General features: G+C 45.6%; 1 protein-coding gene across 1 annotated transcript; it reads left to right on the top strand.

The window, feature by feature from the left end:
• The first annotated feature begins 1,338 nt into the window (after positions 1 to 1,338).
• On the top strand, positions 1,339 to 21,640 carry LOC120844347 (sepiapterin reductase-like). Its single transcript, XM_040216098.3, has 3 exons — positions 1,339 to 1,918; positions 12,969 to 13,115; positions 21,301 to 21,640. The coding sequence occupies exons 1-3, from the start codon at positions 1,339 to 1,341 to the stop codon at positions 21,447 to 21,449; spliced, it is 876 nt and encodes a 291-aa protein (XP_040072032.1). The 3' UTR covers positions 21,450 to 21,640.
• The last annotated feature ends 2,137 nt before the right edge of the window (positions 21,641 to 23,777 follow it).

The following is a 23,777-nucleotide window of genomic DNA, read 5'->3' as shown; positions in this document are numbered from 1 at the left end:
TCGGAAGCCCTCGCAAGAAGAAACACCACCGTGCGCTCGTGTGTGTTTGTCGGTCGGTGTTGTGTTCCGATTCGAGAGGCAAGAGCGTCGACACCTTGCGCCAGACACTGGAGCATGGCAGGAGGAGCTAGGGGTTGCATCATCCGCGCCTTGCTGAAAGACAATAGGGCATTTGTATGAGCCGCCCCGCACCTCGAACACCACGTGAACATTCGAACTCATGCGAAGTCTTCTGCATCTCAGAGGGCCTTCTGGAGCGGAAAGAGCGTTGACACCTCGCTGAAAGAACACAAGGTAATTGCATCAGCCGCCCAGCACCTCGAACATCACGAGAACATTTGAACTCAGGCGAAGCCTTCTCTCTCTCCGAGGGCATTCTCGCCCTCGAAGGCCTAATTAACACGGGCTCAGGGAGCCCGAAGACGGCGATTAAAATGTCAACCATGCTACCTGTAAATTCACTATACATAGAAGTTATACTTCAGTAATCCTAATCCAGGTAAATCTCCTCGGGGCTACGCGATCAGCTAGCCACAGCGCCGACTCCTGGTTCCGCACCTAAAATCGTCGCCTCCCAGACGCAACATCCTGTGAGCATGGCGAAAACCTATGGCGTTCGGGATCAAATAGTATATTGTTTTAAGCAGCCCATACACGATTGCACAGAGATTTACCGACCAAGAAACGTCTTTCACTTATTGCGGTTACTTTAAGGAGGACCAGAATACTCCCGGAGTACTTGGTCCAACCGGTCAGTTTTCAAATGGTTCATATATGATTTTTAAAAATAAATAATTGAGCATGTTTCTTTTCTATGATAAAATGAATTACACAGAAAGTGAGGGGAATTTGTTCATACTTCTCCAGTTTTTTGTGATTATATTTTTCTGCTCCAGTTCAAGGAGTTACTTTCCGTGCAGGCTTAAGTCCTGTAAACCTGGTGGGACGCAGACCCTTATAAACGGCTGGCATAAAACATGGGACGCAGATGACGAAAAATTCATGCTTTCATCCGGTACAACGGTTGAGCAACGACAAAACCGATTCATAACGTCCGAGGCCAGGTTGACATCCGGTTCATAGCACGGAAAATGCACCGCAAGCTGCCGGAGGGGAAGAGCATATGTATCACATGGAGAATCCCGTGTGCACATTTGTCGGAGCCCGTACCACTTGCGCCTCACAGTTTCACTCAGCCCACCCTGCTTGTTCGTGTGCCTCTACTGATACACAGCAGCGTCCCGAGTTTGCGCGTTACCATCGCCGCTGCCTTGACTCTCCACATTAGACTCCAATTGTTCTGCATTCCCTGCGCTTAGTGCCCGACGTCTTGTTGAAATGGGATCGAAGGGAAATGAAATGGTCGGGGCGAAGGGTTCTGGCGACAGCCCCGGCAAAAAGACTGCATTTTGGGGCACGAAGTTCCTTATCGTCGTGACGGGCGCAAGCGGAGGCCTTGGAAGAGGTATAGCGGTCAGCTTTGCCGAACACGTCGCGGATGGATCGCTCCTCGTCATCACGGGTCGCAACACGGCCGGGCTCGAGGAAACAAAGCGGATGATCGTAACCCTGGGACGCGCCGTCAGCGTGAGCGTCGAGACCTGCGATCACTCCAGGGCACTTTTCCGGGACTACCAGGACCTTCTGGAACGAGCGTCGGCCAAACTCCCGGACCCGGACAGGGTCGTGCTCGTGCACAACGCCGCTAGTATACATAGCTACTCCGACTACGTCGTCTCGTACGACAACGAGAGACAGATCGGTGACTACTACCGCTTGAACCTCACGTCCGTCATGACGCTGACTTCGGCGTTCCTCCGTCACTACAACTCTGACTCGGGCCCGATGCGAACGATCGTCAACGTCGCCTCCACTGCGGAAATCGAGGCAATACAGGGACTCGGCTTATACTGCACAGGTCAGTATTTGCACGGTCTCTGAAATTCTAATGCTTGGGTTTTTCTAGACACCCTTATATTTAATATTGGGATAGCCGGATGAAATAAACCGGGTCATCCTAGAGTGGCAAGGATTCTGGAAAGTATTTATCACTACAGTCAATGGAAGTTTAAGTAGACACTGTACTTGCCTTAATATGGTCATAGTGCTATTTGCTTCGGGACTCTTTGCTTAGTGTCTTTATGGTTAATACCGCTACTTCATTGGATACAGAGCGATGATCAGATGCACGGACCCACTAAGCCTTGTGTTTTTTAAGCTGTCAATAAGTGTAATGAATGAGAGAAGGACTAAAGATTTTGTTTTACTATTTTTCAAAAATTATTATTATTTTTTTTTTTTTTTTTTTTTTTTGCGGCAAACATTTAGCCGGGATTGCAGAGCGGCGTTTGAACGGCTTGTTTGAGCTGCGATGGATCTGTAAGATTGGAGTGCATACATTAAATTCTGGACGAATTATGAAGTCAATGTTATCGAGTGTTGCGTTGTTGCAATAACAGGCTTAAGTAGAGCTAGCTGTTACATAATACAGGGAGATCAGCTTGAATATTATACAAACACAGAGTGGGAACGAAGATACACACAGCTGACTATCATCTGTTACTTCAACACTTCCTAACATGTATAAATATATATATAATGGGAATGAGTGAAGATTCACAAGTGAAGTCGTAGTAATATTGTGAACGAAGAGGGGAAAATGTGAGTATTCAATTTATTGCATTAAAGTTAGCGAAAGAAAAAGAGAGCTGGAGAAAAATTGGGCCAGGAGCGGGGATCGAACCCGCAACCCACACCTATCCGAGGCGACGCCTTAACCGATCAGACCATCCTGCCACTGATTTCGGTGGACTCCATTCATGATTACTTCTCTGTGTACCGTCAGCTTCCGATTCGCTTAACTGGGTAGCCGACAGCAGTTGCTCATTCAAGGCCCATGCTAGTTCCGAGTTGCGGCAGGAACGTGGCACGTCATTTCAGCTTGCAAATGTCGGAAAGGGCCCGTCTTCCAAGATATCTATGGCAGCACTCATCCCCACACGGACAGGCCGCACCGTATATATAATGGGAATGAGTTAAGATTGTGAAGTGCAGCCGTTGTAATATTGTGAACGAACGTTGCGGGTTCGAACCCCCTCCTGGCCCAATTTTTCGCCAGTTTCCCTAACTTTGATGCAATGAATTCAATATTCACTTCCTCCCTCTTCGTTCAGAATGTTTGTAATATATATATATATATATATATATATATAGAGAGAGAGAGAGAGAGAGAGAGAGAGAGAGAGACAGAGAGAGAGAGAGAGATGGCGCAACGAACGCTGCCAATGAACGAGCATACGGCGCCGAGAGCCGGCGTCTTAGCAGACAATCTTTTCGGCTCAAAAGCGGCGCGCGTTCCGCATGCGGCGACAGTCGCAGAAACAAAAACAGGCGCGGTAACGCCGAGGAACTGCTGTTCCTTGTCTGCTGAAAACGCCGGCTCTCGACGTCGTATGCTCGGTCGTTGGCGGCAGTTGGCGTCGCGACCGCTTGCGCCATCTCTTGTCTCCCGTGCGAAACGGTGCCGTGTTGTTTGAAGGCCGGTGACGTCGCTGCGTTTCCATAGGAGCTAAGCATTTTCTTTCTTTACTTTTTCCTCGGGTAAGTTCGCTTTTTGCAAATTTTACAAAAAAAAAAGGACCATCTGTGGGCAACGCTGCACAAAGTCGTACCGCGATAGGTTAAGAAACCGAATTTTCCGGTCGACTTAAAGAGCCTGGTGTCTCCTTGTATCACCCTGTATTTTAGAGCGCAGCTCTTAGGCGCCCGTTTCCGGCTTGAGCGGTGTCGCCGTCGCCGTCGGCGTAACCACGCGGTGCATTATGGGTAAATTTCCCCGCTAAACCTAGCGGAAAAATTTCCCCGCTATATCTAGCGGAAACATTTCCCCGCTAAATCTAGCGGAGAATTTTCCCCGCTAGATTTAGCGGAAAAATTTCCCCGTTAAATCTAGGGGAAAAATTTCCCCGCTAAATTTAGCAGAAAAACTTCCTCGCTCGATTTAGCGGAAAAATTTCTCCACTACATCTAGCGGAAAATTTCCCCGCTAAATTTAGCAGAAAAATTTCCCCGCTAAATCTAGCAAAAAAATTTCCCCGCTAAATATCGGAAAAATTTCCCCGCTAGATTTAGCGGAAAAAATTCCCCGCTAAATTTAACGCAAAAATTTCCCCGCTAAATCTAGCGGAAATATTTCGCCGCTAAATCTAGCGGAAAAATTTATCTGGGTGGTCACGTGACCTGGGGGGTCAGGCGACCCCCCTCCCGTCCTCCCCCGAGGTCACGTGAGACCCCGAGGTCACGGGAGCCCACGAGGTCACGTGAGCAGCCGAGGTCACGTGACCCCCGTGACCCCCCAAGGTCACGTGACAACACCCCAGGTCACATGACCCTCCCCCTTTTTAGTTTCTATATTCAGAGGGGTTTCAAAAAGGGTCTCCCATGCGCTACCAAAGGTTGTGGTGCTTTATTATAATCATTTCATCTATGTTGATGAGAGGGGGAGAGGGTAAAATGCAAGTTCTTTTCTTGACCTACATAAAGCTTTTCACTAAGGGTGTTAAAATTATTTTTATACAACCTGAACTCTTTAAAGATTGCCATAGTCAGTGACAGGACAAAACCTCAGGGCGAGGGAAAGGGAGGATGGGGAGGAGGAAGAAGGCTGGAGCGAGGGGTGTTTTTTTCATTTCCTCTAAAACATTCCATCTTCTCCCCAATCTTTCTTCCCACGCCCTGGGTTCTTAGCCTGTCACCGACTATATAACTTATGGCGAGGAGTTAAAGTTACTTATTGCAGAGAAAGTGCTGAGATAAGTGTTGCAGTATCGGATTTTATTGATGCGGCCTTTGGCGCAAATTTTGTAACATATTAAAGAATTGAATTTACTAACGACACAGCTTTAGACATTACCCGATTGCTGAGGCTGTTTATGGACGATCGTATTTGTTTATTATAGAGCAAAGCTCAACACATTAATGATGTTTCTATTCTATAATCAGTCCTAGATAAAATATTGGATTGGCATGAGGTTTGATAACAGAATTTAAACACTGGCCAGTGTATTCAAGTTTTATTTTGACCAAATGCAATCTTGTCCCAGCGTATTACTTAACTGATTATCATAAAGTTAAGAAAAGTACAGATGTCAAATATCTGTTAAACATCTTGGCAACTACTTCGTCACCGAGATTATTATAAAGATAAAACCCACCTTTGAATTTGCTCAATAAATTCTCACGTTGGGCACGTGGGAAAGCAGAAGAGACTGTTTCTTGCTACTTGGCAACACCTATGGTGTACATTTGTGATATCCTGTTCTGTGGGATCTACATCAGAAGTACGTTGTAAACATATTGAGAGAGCTTCAAAAGCTTTGCGGATACTTGTGTTTAGGGCCTTATAGCAAAAATGTCAGTTCAACAAAAATAAACAGATAAACACTTATTTGGATGCGAAACATCCAACAGAACTAAAACGAAGAAACTCTGGATTAAAGTTTTTTCGCAGTTTTCTTTTTATTACTTGCTATCTTTGGGGATTGGTAATAATACTACAATGTGCTTGTAATTACCATATCATGTCTCACTAGTGCGCATCATTCGAGAACGTTTAAGAAAATATTCTATCGTACAGATTACGAGATAATTTCAATTTTTCAACTTTGAATTGATTTAATAAAATGTGCTGCCCCAGTCTTACTTTATGTAATATTGACACAGGATAGTTTCTTTCCGACCGTGATCGGGATTTTAACGTGAAACCGTTCTTTCGCTAGATACTCATCATTTCGTGATGTCTGATATGTGAAGTCTGATCAAAGTTACAGCGAAGCTCGATGCTGATTGAATACCGGGTGAGGTCGCGCAACGAGTGAGGTAGGGGAGGATTGTAGTACATTTCAGACATGCAACACAATTGCCTAGAGACTTGCCATAATTTGTTTCCTTAATTTCATACTTTATAAGCACGCACTCTACCTGTGCCTTCTTTTGACATCCTTCACTGTATTTTCAACTGCATTTTGAATGACCTAATATTGTTTTTTCTTTGGCTGCACCTGATTCGTTGCTTTGGCGTGAAGCAACTGCTGGGACTCTGCGCTCAGCGCGGAGTCCCAGCACAGAGTATAATTAATTGCACGGTTTATGAGAGCTACAATCAAGCGACTGTCCGTCTTCAAACCTGCGATATTCCTGTGACGAAAAAAATTACGCCTAATGTAGATTTGTTGCATTGGAGCAGTACAGACTTCTCCCACCAAGCCTTGTCTCTTTTTTCGCTTTAGCAGAGCGAACGCTGGATAGGAGGCGAGAGGGCAAGAGGAAACCTTCAATCACGGCGAGCTGAGAGTGGTTTTGGGAAGTACATGTCAGGCTCTTTTAAACCTGCCATAAACTGTTGCTAGGGAAATCCGACCATAGAGGGCGATTAGTTTAGCTAGATTTCAGTGTTTCGTATTTTCCCAACACAAAGCCTGTTTATAATGCAATTACATGCAAAGGTGCAAGCGAGCTGGACAAGAATGACGTAAATAATCCCTGGAGAAGGGGAACAAGAGGGACAAAGAACAAACAGAAATTTCCAAACACAGCTACGTGACTGGTGCGCGACCGAAAAAATCCGCCTGGTCCGGTTGCACCTTTGCATTTAAGTGCATTATAATCATAACTTTAAAAATGTTAGTTTCATCCTTGTTGGTGTTAGACTGTTGGCAGCTGATGAAACCCGTTTGCTCTACTGACGTCTAACCCCTGGCTAGCTCAGTTGGTAGAGCGCTCCACGGGAAATAGAGTGGTCCCGGGTTCGATAATCGGACCAAGCGGATTTTTTCGGTCGCGCACCAGTCACCCATAGCTGTGTTTGTCCTTTGTTCCTCTTGATCCCCTTCTCCAAGGTTTATTTACGTCAGACAAGGCCCGTGTGGGTTGGATTCGTTACGTCGTCTATACCTCGAAGGAGCATGGAGCCCGGACCATGACGAGTGCAGCGGCAGTGCTCGGCAAGGAGTAGTATTCAAATGGTGTTCACTGATTGAACACGAACCTCAACCAAACGCTGACGTAGTCATAGGCTACGTCTGCCGAGCGCTGCGTCAGAAACGCAAACAAATAATTCGTGTTCTCGTTGTCTCTATGGAAGTAGCTCTTAAAGGGGTTATGACACGCCAAAAATAAAATATGAGATAACAATACTGCTAAAACCCACTGTATGTTCCTATATTCCTGATAAATTTGTATTGAAAATGGCGCGATAGTTTTGTGGATAAATCGATTTATGTGCGGATCCCTCGGAGGGGCCGGCCGGGTGGAGCTGAAGGCTGGTGACGTAGCCAGCCTCCACCGCGGCGTTCCCTTGCACGCACTCAGAGACTTGGCTCTCTTGGCGTCTCGAGCTTCAGCTTCCTCGTTTACCTTCCGCGTTTCGAGCATACGGTCCGTGACGATTACGTCTACGGCATCGCTCGCCTTGTCAAAGTGTTCGACAATGATCGCAGCAGCGATGAGGGTGATTGTTATCAACAGATGTTGGAAGCTGTTCAGTTTGGCTGCGACCCGCTGGCGACCAGCCACAGCGACGGCGAGTTGCGGACGGGCTCGCCGTGGTCACCGTCGTCCGGGAATATCTCGCAGGTGCATGCAGGGTGGAAGGTCAACGGGCTGGAGGCGAGATCCAAGAATAGCTTCCAGGTTACCGAAAAAGGGGTTTGAGTGGTTTTGATCGTACCGCGGCGAGGAGAGCTCGGGCCATCATGGGGGCGCCTAGAATGAAAGAGCGTTCATGGTCACGTGGTTTATGGGCATTATGGCGTGACTAGCTCGGGCAGTGTTGCCTGGTCGCCAGATGAAAATGATAAAAATGCGTAAATTGATTATTGCAATTACTATAGCTCTAAAAGTCGTGTAACTTGGTGTATACACTAAGTAGCCTATGAGCATTCCATTTCAAGAATAATCTATCCGTTTAATTTTCGTGTCATAACCCCTTTAACTACCCACTAGGGGCGTGACGCTCGAATCTCTGATCGTATAGAATAGTCAATTGTAGAAATAAAACCTTTGGCTATGCTACGCAATGCCAGAAAATATCTGAAAGATGCTTGTTGTCCTTAAGGTTATCCTCATTATTGAGTTTTAACTACTACATGCAGTTTATCGGACTTCTCATTAGAAAATTTTGAAACGCTCATGAATGCGGACAGGTGTGTTTTGAACTCCATACCTGTTTCGGGACGCATTTCTCCCTCTACTAAAATTAATTACCCCTTAAAGGCTCTTTCCCGCATTTGCCTTTTGCTATGAACGAGTACTTGGGCGCAATAGCTGATGGCTCGTTTAAAACATTTCTGGAAAAAAAAGTCTGCTTTACCCCGTCCTGTTTACAAAAAAAAAAAAAAAATCCAAGGTGTTGTCAAAAAGTTAAAGGTAGAGTTAAAACAAAACATCTGTGCTGCCGCCACGCTGATTCTCGAAGAAACGCGCGAACTGGGTATTAATACGAAAGCATGGTGAATGAAGCCTTTCAGCTTGTTCTCTCGGGGTAAACAATCCTGAAATCCCTCTTCTCGCTGGTGCAAGCAGATCAGGTCACTTAGCGTGTTCATAAAGGACCGGTGCGTGACGCGCGGAAAATGACAGATTCATCTTGTTGTTGTGTATACAAGTTGTGCGTAAAGGGACGAAGGCAATAATTGTCGCAAAAACAACGCACTTTTGTTTCTTTTTTTTTGTCTTTTGCGGGAGTGCTGTGTCCGGTCATCAGCTCTCAAGCGCGCGCTCGCCGGTTGAGTCGTAGACCGGGCTGTACGGGCAACGATCCGCGAGGATTCGAGATATCACTCTGTGGTTCCACTTTCGGAGGATCCTTCGCCTGCTTTTGGCTGATAGTGGTCCTCGTTTCGGAACATGCTCCTCCCATCGCAGATGATAAAATCGGTGTGTTGCGATCTTTGACTGTTTTTTTTTTTTGTTAGATATTAAACTCGACCGCTTACCGTTATGGTTTAGGGACTTTTAGGGTGCTAGAGCCAACAGAGTGAGTTATCTAAATATTTAGGCGATCTCAAGAACCTCCTCAGACCACCTTTAAATTAAAACCACGTGCAAGACGGTTTTCACGTGCGTGCTCTCAGACAGGATGCAGTATGCTTTTGTTTTTACGTACTTAGCTGCGTAGAAAATTAAAATGATCTAAATATCACTTTTAGAGTGTTAAAATCCATAACTTTCTGTGCAACAAGCCGAGAAAATGTTGGATGCAACTCACAAACAAAATTGACCCATAAAAAGAACTACCGCCGAACAAAGTAAAAATTAATGACCTATATTACTTAGCCACGGATCTTAATAATTACATCAGATCTTTGTTCCTTCTCACTGATGAACAGACGGCAGTATTCCGAGGTGTGGGCATTAAAGTGCAAGACCTTATTATTAGTGAGGAGGGAACTTTGACCGAGCCAGTGGATATACCGAAAGCATTTCTTTAGAGGCTGGACGAATGATATTAAAAATTCCTCTACATTATATTTAAAAAAAAATTATACTAAACGCAGAAGTTTAGGAAAATTGGAAAAATGCGAAATTCGCCCCCATCCATAAATGGAGAAGCATTTTGCCTTTAGGTACAGGCACATTTCTTTGATGCGTACTGCAAGCGAAGTAATAGGAAATTCTATCTTTAAACATATGAGCACTTTTCTTGAAAACAACAACTTTGTTTCGAGCAGTCAACACGGATTACGACGTGGCCTTTCAAAAGTCACCCAGCTACACCACACGAGTAATGAATGATTTTTTCTCAATTCTGGACAGGGGTAAAGAAGTCTATGTTTTTTTGTTTATTTTTTTGTAATTCGAAAGAAACTTTTGACCTGGTATCTTATCATAATATAATGTTAAAACTCCGGTACTTGCTAAAAAAATGGGGCGAAACTGCTGCTGCGACGATGCTGATTCTCGAAGAAATTCGTGAGCATTACGCGCAGTGGTTATACATAAGAAAGTATGGTGAATGCAGCCTCTGAGCTTTTATCAGCGGGGTTAACATTCTCGAAATCCCTTTCTTCCCTGGTGCAAGCAGATGAGGTCAATTAGCGTGGTCATGAAGGACTTGCACGCGGTGCGCTGAAAATGACATATTTATTACGTTGTTCTGCATGCATGCTTTGCGTAAAGGAGAGACGACACCGTGCGTCTACGGTCCGGCGACATGGTAAGACGACGGCGCGGCAAGAAAGGCGTGGCAGTCCAAAGGACGGAACCGCAGCCCGTGTGTGTCGACGCGTCTCCAAGGCCGGCGGCAGGTATTTCCGAGGACGTCGATAGCGCACAAACGCACGCCGGCCTTCTCACGTAACACCTGGCAATCCAGGTGCAGCGGGGGACAGCGGGGATAGGGCGTACTTGGATCGCCGGCGGGGCGCCGCGAGGCGGCGGATACGATTGGCCCGAAGAAGGCAAATATATTGCGATCACCCATCCGTAGACTGTTACCGCAAAGTGGCGTGAACGGGGCGGGTGAAGGGGTGTGTGTGTGGGAAGGGGGGGGGGGGGGGGGGGGTTGACACGCACCCCAGTGATGCACCCGCCGTCCCCGACTGCGCGGCGCCGAAATTATCGAAGGCGGACGTCGCCGGCGATATTCAGTTGCTAGGCGTCACCTGGGACTGTGGCTCCATCGCGTGGCGAAGTTGCAAACTTTGAATATATGTTCTCCAACGAGTCCAAGGTCACCGCATACGACAGGGCACTCGTGATAATGCATTAAAACGAATCAGCCATCCAATGGTTCGACTTCTACCTATAACAGAAGCTGAAATATGTTCAGGTAGATAAAACAAAGTCACCCCAGCACCAGTGCTTTCAGGTGCTTCGTCTTAATTTAGTAATATGATCTAGTATGCACCTCTACTGTATGCCCCCGTTTCTTTGCAGACGACTGTGTTACGTATCTAAATATTGAGTCAAATATCCAATTAATTCTAAGCGATTACCTAGCAGACGTCGCCAGATTATTTAACTACTGGCAAATCAGTTCAAATACCGCTAAATGCAATAAATAGGCTATTACACTTAAGATAACATTCATTTAAGTTGACACACAAAATCAATATTACTGATAGTATTACTGTCACGCAGATTAAGTACTTAGATAATAATGTAACTTCAAATTTAAATCCAAAGCTCAAATTAACAGCGTTGTTTCGGCTGCCACAAAAAAGATTATGGCTGCTAAGGTATTGTTTAAAACATGTCAATAGTAAATCAAAGTTGGTGACGCACACATACCTCGTACGACCACTACTAGAGTAAGTACGGCGACACTGTCTGGGACTCCCACACAAAATCAAAGGAAAACTGCATTGAACACGTTAAAAAAAATCACTTCACTTCGTTTACAAAGTTTACGGTAGAAACGCCCCTGTAAACCGCTTTGTGGTCTCTACTTCGAAATAGACCCTTTGCGAAATACAGGCTGGCTACTTGATCAATATCATCATAATCTGAAAAAATGGCATATGTGTCGTACTAATGGAGGTCTTCAGTTTATTATTGAAGGAAAAGATGAAGATGCTCCGAAGCAGATGATTGGAGGCCTATGTTTATTCGAGACGTCAGCACGATGCGAAGCATGAATTGACTGCAAGAGCTGCGTAAGCGTTCATTTCTAACTCGGGCTGAGTCAATCTGTTAGGAGCACACAGTCGGCTTCAAAGCCCCTTGATGCATTAAACTTCATGAAGGCGTCTATGCGGCTTGCCACGCCGTTCTGACTGGTTGCATTTTTTTCTCCATTAATACAAAATGAGATTGAGAAAGAGCTTTAGAGTGGATAGTTCATTCTCGTTTGTAGTTGACTTCCGAAAGTGACGGTGTCCGATAAAATACCGCAGACTACTGGTTCATAGCCGCCATTAGTGCGGCAAAAGATGAGGTGCCATTTTAGCCACAAGATGGCACTGAACTTAGAAAAGGGTCTATTCCGTCGCGTTTCACCCTCTCATGCTCCTCTTTAAAATAACTGTTAATCAGACAGGACTGAAATTTTGTGACTATATGCAGTTTGACACAGCTCAGCAGACTCAAAATAAGCATAGTGCGAAAATATTGATGCCCCAATGCAAGACAAACGTATATCGGTTTCTATATTTCTCAAGAACGATAACTGAATGGAACGATTTCCCGGGTGACGTGGCCGGTACAACATTTCGTAGTTTTGTTTGGTATATTCTATTGATGTCTACTTGCGAGTGAAGTGCGCTTATTTCATTTGTGTTTTTTACCACTATTGTAGGTTGTAAACCAGCACCATCCCGCTAATTTTGTCATATTAATTCTTAGGGTCACTGCTAATTTCGTTCTTTCTTATAGGCCGGTATCTCGAATGTAGACGATTTTTAATCTTTCCATTGACTGATGTAATGTGCCTCACTGGTTACTTTGTTTCGTACATTTCTGTTCATGTCATCACGAGATGACCTCCCTTATATAAATTTCATTGATGTAACCACCCCTGCCCTGGCTGCCAAGAAGCAGCAGACGGAATGAATTAAATAAAAATAAATGCAAATATATATATTGCACATAGCCGGGGCGAGAACTAGGTTAGACTACAAGTGTTTTACACGTTCCCTAAAAGAAAAAAAACAACTAAATACCGTTACTTGTTACTTCATAAATTAAAAAAACAAAATTACGTTACTCGTCCGTTCTCTTAAAAAAAACTGGGTCGTAACTTCGTTACCGCCAAAAATGTAACTAGGTACAAGATGCGCTCTACTTGTAACGCGATGTGTGGAAGTTGATAAAGGCGAAATACCCTCCATTTTAGAAAAAAAAATAAGTTTTTCTAATAGGCTTTTGGCGAATTTCGGTAATTTTCCCCGTCATAATTTGTCCCCACGTTGCCTAATGAAACGTAGAATTGTTTGCAAACGGTTTGTTGGATCTTTCTTTTCCTTGTACAGGCCAGGCGGCCCGGGCAATGTACATGAGAGTGGTGGCGCTGGAGAACCCGTCGGTGACCGTCCTCTGTTACAATCCTGGGCCGGTGGACACGGCCATGCTGAGACAGATGCAAGGCGGCAGCGAGGACTGCGTCACTCGCTACGAGAGTATGCATATTTTGTGGCTTAACGTCTTGGGGATACGAACTCATGCTTTGCAATCCTGGGGCATTGCTGGCAATTTGGAGGGATCGGTGGCTAAGGGTGATAGTGCAATGTGGATCAGGAACGCGTGCAACGAAAAGCTCGAGCTGTAGAAACCAGGGATCCTGGGTTCAATCCGCATTCTTTCCCGTTTAGAACTGGATGAGCATAGTACCGGCTTGTGCTCGTGTGAGACTACTGAGTGGTGCACGTTAAAGGCCCTATTCTAGCGGTTGTACTTTACTGGTACATGTTTCATCTATAGCTGGACACCCGACGCCCACTGAGGCTGACTAACTTACGGCTGTGAAAACATACACAGAATACAGTAGCGTTTTGGCCGAGTGTGTCAAAGCACCGCAGCTAGGAGCACCTGGAGAGAAAGCTCGCCCTGCAGAACCTAGGAAATCAGAATTCAATCCCTGCCTCTGCACGTTGTCATCTGAAGTATAGTCCGTTCACACTAAAGTGGTACTACGTGATGTTTTTTAGCTTCCCAACTAACTATATTTTTAGAATCCTCGTCCTTCACCCTTTCCAGTTTGCTATTTAATATCGCAAAATTCATTATAGGTATTGTGAAATCGGCAGATGAAAAAGATCCGATATTCAAATATTCAAAAACCGATATCCAAATATACCAGCAGTTTTGATTGCCGTGACGTCAGTGGCAGGCAGGCTTGCCAGACGAACAAGCAGTAAACAAATTAACCATGCCAACCATTTGTTCCGTGCTCGAGCGCGAATACTGAAGCAAGGTTTTGAAACATTCATTTGACATTGTGAAATTGCTTAGAATCAGTCGGCAAGAAATTGTGTGGTCCAAAGAGTGAACCCCTGCCTTCCACGCATGGATGGATGGATGGATAACGGCTGTACCCCTTATATCGCGCGGTAGCTTGCGCCACCTAGCCTATAAATTAAAAACAAAATTATGATTTTTCCTTCACAACATCGCTTATTTTCTGCAATTTCATTACTATCATCAGGCGGTGTGGGATATCATCGGGGAAAACTTGGAAATCGGGCAGAAAAAATTAAAACAAACTCACCCCCCGCTTTTTTCCCCGGCGAAGGAGTCGCCAATTTTCCTCTGGCCAAACTTTGTCGGCGTTACCTCGTCACTGAGCCCACTGGAAGACAGGGTACAGACTTTGAGCCGTAACCACGCGGGAAGGAATCCCAATTTTCCTCTGTCCCGTTTATCCCCAGCACATTCAGTTGTACGTCATTCAATTCCCCCTAGATAATTTCCGACAGTCTTCCAATCTCCTCTTTGTTATTAAAATGCACTTATCATCCATTCTTACATTCCGGCCTGCAAACCCGAGCGCTTCGGCTAAATCCGCGTCCAACTGCGGGATGGCGGGAACTAACTTCGGGCACCTCAACACCACATGTTCTTTTATCTCGTGTGTCCTTGTCATACAGCAGACCGTGTGTGCATTTACTCAGAATTTCTACTATATGTCATAGTCCTCAATACTCCTGTTCTAGGTTCAAAAAACAAGCTCCCCCGTGAATTATCCTACCAATGTTCTTTTGATATTTTCTGTTTTCGTCCCCTACACATAGTTAAGGCTGATCTTGCCTGGATTTTTTCATCCCAGATCTTCTTTTCGGCGGCATGCTTTACTTTGTTTCTCGCAGAGGTAGTCTGTTCTTCCCCCGCACTTGCTGTTGATATCTGAATTTTAGTTTTCGGGGTCAGCTTGTCCATTTAGTGTTCAAACTTTTTATGTATAGGTGCTTATATACCTTTCTCGCTCATCGCGCATCGCGAATTGTGTCCAGTTTTTGTTCGAATTTCAACTTACTGATCGCCTCCCTAGCCTCGAAACATGTTCCAGCCCATGTTCCCCTTCTCTCCTTCATTTGGCGTATTCCCATGCGCCCCCTGTGCCAGTCTGCCCACGCTACTCTGCCGGGCCTTTAAACTCGTCTGGACCTGAGATGGTATGCATTGCCAAAGGACAGCCTCGGCATCATGACTCCTTTCGATATTACCCTAACAACTTTGTATCTGTTGTAATTAAATAGTGCCCTATGCTTCATAATTGCTGCATTTAGTTTTCGTTTACTTCGCATATTCTCTTCTTGTTCTTCTAGGTAATATTTTTCCTCGTTCAGCAGGTATTCATACTTCTCTACGTGCTCTATTAATCATCTGGAATGTTCAGCGGGTTTTCCTTCTCATCGTTATATACCATTATTTCCGACTTGTCGCTCCTTAATTTCAGGCCCAGAGGGTCTCCTTCTCCACCAGAGCTCTTAATTAGCTCCTGTAGCCTACCCCGGCTATCTGCTTACAATACAATGTCGCCTGCGTAGAACATTCCTGGTATAACTTGACCTACTTTTCCCCCTCTTTCCATATATGACACATCAAAACCTAAATTGCATTCTTCTCATTTATTCTTCATTTTACTTAAATAAAACGTAGGGGTGATAGGGGACAATCCTGCCTGAGTTCTCTACTTATTTCTGCCGTTTTTTTTTATTTCTGCTGCCCATAATATGACGACCTCATTATTTCTGTATACCTGCTGTAAAAGCCTAATGAAAGGTAAATCTAAATAATGTTTTTTCAGCTGTACCAAGAGGTCCTCCTGACTTACATTGTCGTACGTTCTCTTAATGTTTAGAAATGCAATCTATAACGCTTTATTATTTACTCATCAGTAGCACATTTTTACATTGAGTGTTGATGAAAAAGCTATCATCCAGCCTTCTATCTCTCCCGAACCCGTTCTGTAGCTCACCTAAAATGTTTTCGGTCTATTCTTTCACTTTTTTTACTACCTGCATCGTTAGCTTGTACAAGACCGAAGTTACTGTTATTGGGCGCAAGGATGTTGCTCTCCTTATTTGCTTGCCTTCATAAATCTCATTCTGCTTTGTCTCCAATCATTGCGTGCCTTTTCACACATTAATACTTTATCAGATACATTCTTAACTTTAATTTGCTTTTTGTTCCTAGTGTCTTGACTCGTTTGATTCCTCTGCCATCTAGGCCTGTCGCCATTCCTACCGGAACTTCACTTTCTGCTCTGTCCCATTTTCCCATGGTCGTCTCAGTTGTATCGTTAGCGTTCTCGCCACGTACCGCGTTGCTGTTTGCGTTCTGTCCAATCTCGTTGGTTGAAGTTCTGCAAATTTTGCCTGGATTGTTCGTCTAATGAGTTACCTTGCCTCCTCACCCTCTACACTCATCTCTTCTTTTGTGGTCAATGAACAAGGGAACCCTTCTGTTCTTTTTCCCTGTGCATTAAAGTGCTCCCTCAATTTTTTTGCTGCATTCATATCATTTTAATTTACCTCCATCATCCACTGCAGTCTAGCTCTAGACATATTGGTCTAGATTAGATCAGATACCTTTTTGTTTCTTTCCTGAAATGTGTTCCACTTTTATCCTTACTCAACGGGTGTGCCCCCCTTTCTTTGCCCATCTGTGTTCCCGTGAGGCCTCTTGTCGCCTTGCTTTTGCCTTGTTAACTTTACTGTCCCACTATCATTTTGGTATGTATTTCCTTCTTCATATTCCTCTTTGGTTGATTTTGAACTTTTCTAACATTCTTTTATAACTAACTACATCGTCATATGTCTATACTCTCTCCAGTTGTGTGTACGCTATCGTCTCAATTCGTTCTAATACTTCTTGCAGTTGGGCATCGTTTGGGGTCGAAATACTTTCTCGTTCAAGAATTTGTTTTTCGGGCTCTGCTGCACAAAACTTTGTTTTTGCGTCGCTTATGATCACTTCCTAAGATTTTCGTGCTTTCCTCATCTATTTCAATGTGTCCTAATCTGCTATACAACTTGCCAGACCTTAGACAGTAATGAATTGTTATTTTACGTCGCATTTTACATAGGCGTTAACAAACACTATATCGAGAGCCTCACAAAATTCTTGAAGCATACACTCTCTGGAATCTGTATATCTGTTGAAGTCTTCTAAATGAGCATTCCTGCCTCCTAATATAATTATTTCCCGATTTGTTCTAATTTCCCCAACATCTTTGGAAATAAACGTGAAGTTCTGTGCATTTTCCTCTCTTGAATCAGTTCAGGCTTTCAGATGTACAAATCCTATAAGCGTGTCTAAACCTCTGAGATTAAATGTTAACCACAGGCGTTCTCGGCAGCTTTTCCTCACCCTTTTCCAGCCTGTTATTTCACTAGCGCTCCCAATCCACCTCCTTTACGTTCCCCTCCACATCAATCGCATTCCTCCCAGAAATTACCTGCCAAGTAATATGTTTCCTCCATCATTCAATCACGTCATTCAATTATGTCATGTGGTGGTAGATGTAGGACGTCCTTCGATCCTGCATGTACCACCACAAGGTTTTCCTGCCCCTTGTTCAAAGTCAATATTCCGACCGCAGTGTACATCATCTCCTTCATCCTTCTGCCTGGGAGGGCTGCAACGTTTACACTCCAATCTCCCCCAACTCTACTGGCGATCACCGCTGTGCACGTAGACACGTTAAAGCTTCTTACCACCAACACACTCTGCACTCTTTTCTTTTGGTTTTCTTGCATTGCAGGTTTAGCGGCTGCCGGAGTTGGGGGCTGCCGTTGCACCGCCGTACTGTACAACGGCCTCGATGCCTTTCCAGCCACACTAGTGTCTACGTCCTCTGCCCTCTTGTTCTCTACAACCGGCACTGCAACAACTGCTCCTCCCTCTGTCCCCTGTCAGTTCGTCTTCAGCAGCTGATGTCCGACCCTTTCTAACTCATTTTCCACCACCTGTCGCCCTTCCTTCTCTTTCGTCAACCTGGTCACAATTTGAAATTCCGCTGCTTTATGTTTATCTTTGTAGGATGTTTGCGTCACCTTCACCTCCTCCAGCTGACCTTGCCAGGCCTTCTCTAGCACCTCTCCTTTCTTTCTCTCATTGCTAAATTCCGTCCGCACATCCTTTAATTCCTCAAACATAACCCCGCAGTCTCTTTCTATCCTCTTAAAACCAACCCCAAGATTTTCGAATTCGGCCCGCTTTTCCCGTTCCTACCTGAGCTCATCGTTCAGCTCCTTGCCGTGTGCCTCGAGCACAGCCCGTTTCTCCATTTCCCTCTTGACCTCCCCCTCAGCTCCTCAAACTTAGCCGCCCACTTTTCTACCTTTGTAGAACCGACGTCAAGATTTCACTGGCGTCACTTTTTTGTGGTTCCCAGTAGAGACTGTTTGAAAAACACGACGAGGAACAAAATTGTAAATTCAATACCTTTGCGAAAGCAATATTTGACCTAACACCTGGGACACTATTTCAGCAATATTTGTTGGTGTCTTTATAAAATTTTCAGACAAATTGGGCACCATGAAGAAATCTTCATAGTACCCCTTAAAGGGGTCATGAAACGATATCGAGTTGGAATGTTCATGACTTTACAGAGCTGCAGTGGTCCTAGTCCCTGCCAAGTAAACTCGCAAGGACCGCTGCTGATTCACAAGTTTCTTGGTCACGGTGAAATTGGGAGGCTAAAAAGGGACTATTTCTTTCAGTCTTGCCTTCGCAAAGCTCGATTAATAAATTGTAGAATCGAAATCACCCGGCTGACGAGAGTCGAGTGCGGATCATGGATTGGACGCGAGAACTGTGGAGGCACTCGACATCGGCTAGTAACAATCATTGACTCGGCGGACACTAGTGTAGCGGCTCGTGCTCAACCACTGTAGCAATGAGAATAGCGGAGCTCTTACACTGACTGCAGCATACGATAGGTACCAGGCCACGTGGCGGTTTGTTCTGATTCCCAGAAAAGAGGATAAACTATGCTCATACTCATCGAGTATATTCGCCAACTATCATTGCTTAGAAGGAAAGACTACGGCACTTTGTTTCGTTTATTAACGTTAGAGAGTAATTCTGAATAGTGTTTCGGGAAAGTAGAAAAATGGTTTCATGGGCCCTTTAAGCGAGACTGCAGCCAAAGCTTAAAGCGCGCACTCACACGTTCTACTGTAGCACTGAGACGTGCATTTCTAGCGCGAGTGATCGCATAGTGGAAGAACTTTTCAAAGCAGCGACCTTGTGCTCTCGTGCCTGTTGCGTTGGCTGCAGTCTCAGTTCAGAGGTGCCCTGAGGGTGGAGGGGGGGGGGGGGGGGGTTTCTGAGATCGCCCAACTATTACGATCACTCACTCTACTGGCTTTAAGCATCCTAGAAATACCTGTATCAGGACAATTCGCGGCCGATTTCTCTATCAAAAGACATTCAAAGATCGCTACAGACCGATGTCATCTCCTGCGATGGGAGGAGCATGTTCCGAAATCAGAACCACTGTCAGCCATTAGCAAGAGAAGAATCATCACGCCTTCGACCGATGGAACCGGGGAGTGATATCTCGAATGCTCGCGGCTTCTTTCTCATACAGCCTGGACTAGAATTCAATACAGAGAGCGAGCGCTGTAGAGCTGGCAACCTTACATATTACTCCCGCAAAAAGACAAAGACGAGGAAAAAAATTACACCATCTTCCCGAGGGGAACCATGGGGTGATGCGGAGCATCGCGGATCGTTATTAACGGTGTTATTAACGGTGTTAGTAACGTTGTTAAACCTCACGGTCCCGAACCTCAGGTTCTGCTGCTCGACGTTCACAAACCGCCGCTGCTTCACGTTGTCGTAGTTCAGCATCCGCCGCTCGACGTTGACGAATGGACGCCGCCTCTCGTTGCCGTAGTTCAGGATCTGCCGCTCGCTTCAAGCGTTTGCGCTCAGCGTCGCGTGCCCTTCGCTGCGCAGCTTTGTCTTCAGTGGACGTAGCGTCGCTGTTAGTTTGTGGGGTGGTGCTGAGGCTTGCTTGCGCCAACCCACTAACTGACGGGACTGTAGCTTCCATCACACTTCATCGGAAGAACGGAGTGAAGTGGAGTCAACAGCGGGTGAACTGAACGCGCGCAGCGCGCTACCGCTGCTTATATTCACACTTGAAGGAGAGGAGACTAGAGGTGGAGAGTTGCGCATGCGCGCGCGGTGTGAGTAGAAGCGAACGCACGTGAAGTGCACGCAGCTGGTAAAGGGAGAGAGAGCGGAAAGAGTAACGCGCAGCTGTTGGCGAGAGGGAAGGAGGAGAGTTGCGCATGCCCAGTGTGAGTGCGGACTACGACGCCGCGGGACATAGACCCGAGCAAGAGATGCTCCGCATCTAAAAAAAAAGTACTCCCCTGTTTTTTTAGACGATTATTACATTACAATGTCTCAGCGCAAAATTAGCATTTTTCGACTACTCTTCTTTGCTTTTATCATCTACAAAAGCATAATATTTTGCAATAACAGCGTTTCCAATCTTAACGAAATGTTGCCTTTTCATTGCTCAGATGTCGTCCTGGAAGCTGAAACAATCATCCTCCCATCACCGAGATGACTTCGGTGTGTCGCGATCTTTGAGTGCTATTTTGATAGGGAAAGCGACCGCGCATCGTTACGATTCATGAATTTCTAGGATGCTCAGAGCCCACAGAGCGATTTATTGCCATATTTAGGCGATCTGAGAAACCTTCCAAGGAAACCTTCAAGAGTGAACGAAGTACCCGCCATACCGGTGTGCTGATGTGTATCGCTACAGTGTGGTGAACTTTACAGACCAAGGGCTAGCAGCTGTACTGCACTGTCATTTACAGAGTAAACCAGTATCGCCGCACCTCAAAACTAGACCGAACTTGCGCTGCCTAAACGCGAACGTTCAATTTTCATTTTTTGGAGGGGGAGAGGTGTGCGATGCCTTGCGTTTATTTCGATTCCTTCCACCTAAATGGCATCTAATTGCCTCTGTGGCCGGAAGTAAAAGCGTTGCGGAGAGTCAAAGACTGACTGAATGCATTCATGACTGGTAACATGCTGTGTGATCAAAGCAGAGAAATCAAATGAAAGGGTACATCATTATCAAATAACCAAGAAAAAAAAAACGATAGGCTGTGAGGGTAGCATCTCCAAAGTCACGCGCTCGAGATCATAAGGCTGCTCAGAACTCTCCGAGTAGACATGCCGAGGAGCAGTTCTTTTATCTATCTCTAATAGGAAATCTGAATGTCCAGTTTTTTGGCACAAGGGATTCGCTAGACAGCATCACCTAAATCGGTCTCCGAAGTGAACTCATCTTGTGCCAAAATTGCATAGGTCACTTTCTATTTTTTTCAGATGCTTTTAAAGATGGAAAAGTAATGACCCCCGAGATATCTGCGAACGCTCTCGTCCACATCCTCGAACACCGAAAGTTCAAGTCGGGTGCACGTGTCAGTTTCTCGCCTGATCTTATAAAAGTAGGGTCGACATCTGGTTCAGACTGAGGGTTCGGCAAGATGGGACCACTGTTGTCTACATTTCGGGCAAGAATCGCTCTGGGCTAATTGGGAGTTTTAGTAGCTCGTACCGGGAACTATACCCAGTACTCCGCCTGCAGCTTCGCACATGCAACGTTTCGGTATTAGGTATCCTCGTAGCAGTTATCGGAACGACGTACCAAAACTCTGTAATATGGGTATCGTTATGGAAGAGTGAGAAGGATCCGATTTGCTTAAACTCTATGGTCTCTTCTCTCTTTCTCTCTCCCCCCTCTGTGCCTGTTTATTTAAGCCCAACCAGCAGATAATTGATCGTATGTATGCCCGTCAACTGTGCGAAGAAATAAAAATTTCGATTTCACAAATTGTATCGTCATCTCTGCATCTATAGAAATCCACATTGTGCAGGTGGTCTTTGCTAGATGCGCAAAAGGGTGCCCAGCAGGACGGCAAAGACAGTCATATGTTTAGGCTTGAAAAATGAATCTGCGTTGTGAAACTTGTATGATGCCTCATCATGTTGTAATGCCACTGAAGAGCATTTTATTTTTATTTTCTTAGGCCTAAAATAGTATCAACCTTGACATTGGCCGTTTCACTTCAAAGCAAAAATGTGTACATGCGCGCATCTTCCAAACTTCACAGGTTCCGACAAAAAAGGTCCTAGGATCCTAAGAACTTCTTACGAGTTGTGAATGCGAAAACATGAATGCCGTTCTTCCGCTCACTCAGTTTGTCTGCGACGTAGTGGCCTGAGTGGCCACGTTTCACTACTGCCGAGGTAGTGGCCGACGATCAAGCGCACGCTCTCGCGAGCCGCGCTGAGCTTGGCTGTACAACGTCCTCCGAGTTCGCCCGAACGGGCTCTGTCGCCAGGCGGCCAGGCCCGCACCGGAGCCCCTCGCCAGGCCTCTGCGTGCGCTGCGCCGCCTTTAGAGAGGGCTTCTTTGGTGGCTGTTTTTAGAACTACGCCGCACGACAGCCAATGGGAGCCTCGTTCCTTGATGACGCGCGCCAGCCAATGGGGGCGTTATCTATCAGAGATCGGCTTCACTTCGCTCCTTCTGGAGAGGTGAATATATCTGCCGTAAGGTGTGGTTTTTTGCGCGGCTTCAGAGCTGAAATGCTTCAGATGGCGGCTTCACTCGCTCCAGTGAGACAAAGGAATTTAGGAGCCTTCTTGCGCGGCTGATGACGTCGGCTCGCCCTATGAGACAGTTAATGCCTCCGCACTAATAAAATGGGTTTTTCAGCTATGATTCTACTGCCCTGTCGCTTCATCTAGAATGTGCTTGCCTGCTCATTCAAATGCGACAAACATGCGCCGTTTTTTTTTTTTTTTTTTTTTTTTTCATTGCAAATTACGATAGGGGAGTCATATGAAAACCTTAATATTGCAACAACATTTCGAAATACGGGACATTCACCTTTAAGGCCTCATTCGCACTGCCGTTTCGTCGCCCGTTACGGCGCCAACGGAGAAGGCGCCGTGCAGAGAAAGGGACGGTGGAGTGCACCAAAAAGCGGCGACTGAGCTGCCGGCGGCGGCTACATGGATTGATGGATGAATGCTGGTGGCCGTACCCCTATATTGGACGGTAGCTTGAGCCACAAATTCGAGAAACCTTCCTGAGCATTTTATAATTTTGCGCCGAACGTTTGCGGCCCGTTAGACTGCATAACCATGCAACCCATTAATTTTGCGCGCAATTTGAAACTTCCACATTCACACACGGCACTGCTGATTCAGTGTCGCGTGTTTCTCATGGCCGCCGCTCGCGGCTGCAGGTCGGGAGATATCTTAATTTTTGCCGCGCGATTACGCGGCGGAATCGCAACATTTAGAAGGAAGGAGGTGTATTTTCTGTCCTTTGTGAAAAGATGAACAATGTCCAAAGTAGAAGATGCCGATTTTTTCGACGTTAAAATCGTTGCACAACTCCTTTAAGGAGAACGCCTTGTCTCTATTAGCTTCGGATAGGGAAAGGTGGTTTTGCGCTCTTTCAATAGACTTTTACTAAAGTTATTAAGCCATGACATCTGTTTTCTGACCAGTAAGGAAAATTGCCCTACCCAAGAAAAAATCCGGGTCCAAAACCTTTGTAAAAAGCAAAGCCTCGAACAACTAGGTAAAATATCGAAGCAGGGCGAGCACGTAACATAAATCTGTGCTTCAAGGGATACTGAACCAAAGAATTTAGTGCCCATAATAAGTGGCGCACGTTGTTTCCACGAACCAGCAGCCGCCGGTGTGCGCGAGCACACGCATCAAAAATGACGTCACAGACCTCCATTTGCGGTTGAGATGACAGTGAAATGCATGGGCTTCGGACT

The sequence above is a fragment of the Ixodes scapularis genome, unplaced genomic scaffold (assembly GCF_016920785.2).
Source record: "Ixodes scapularis isolate PalLabHiFi unplaced genomic scaffold, ASM1692078v2 PGA_scaffold11__112_contigs__length_91849675, whole genome shotgun sequence".
Classification (NCBI taxonomy): Eukaryota; Metazoa; Arthropoda; class Arachnida; order Ixodida; family Ixodidae; genus Ixodes; species Ixodes scapularis.
The sequence above is the reverse complement of the archived record's forward strand: the minus strand, read 5'-3'. Positions and strand labels throughout refer to the sequence as shown.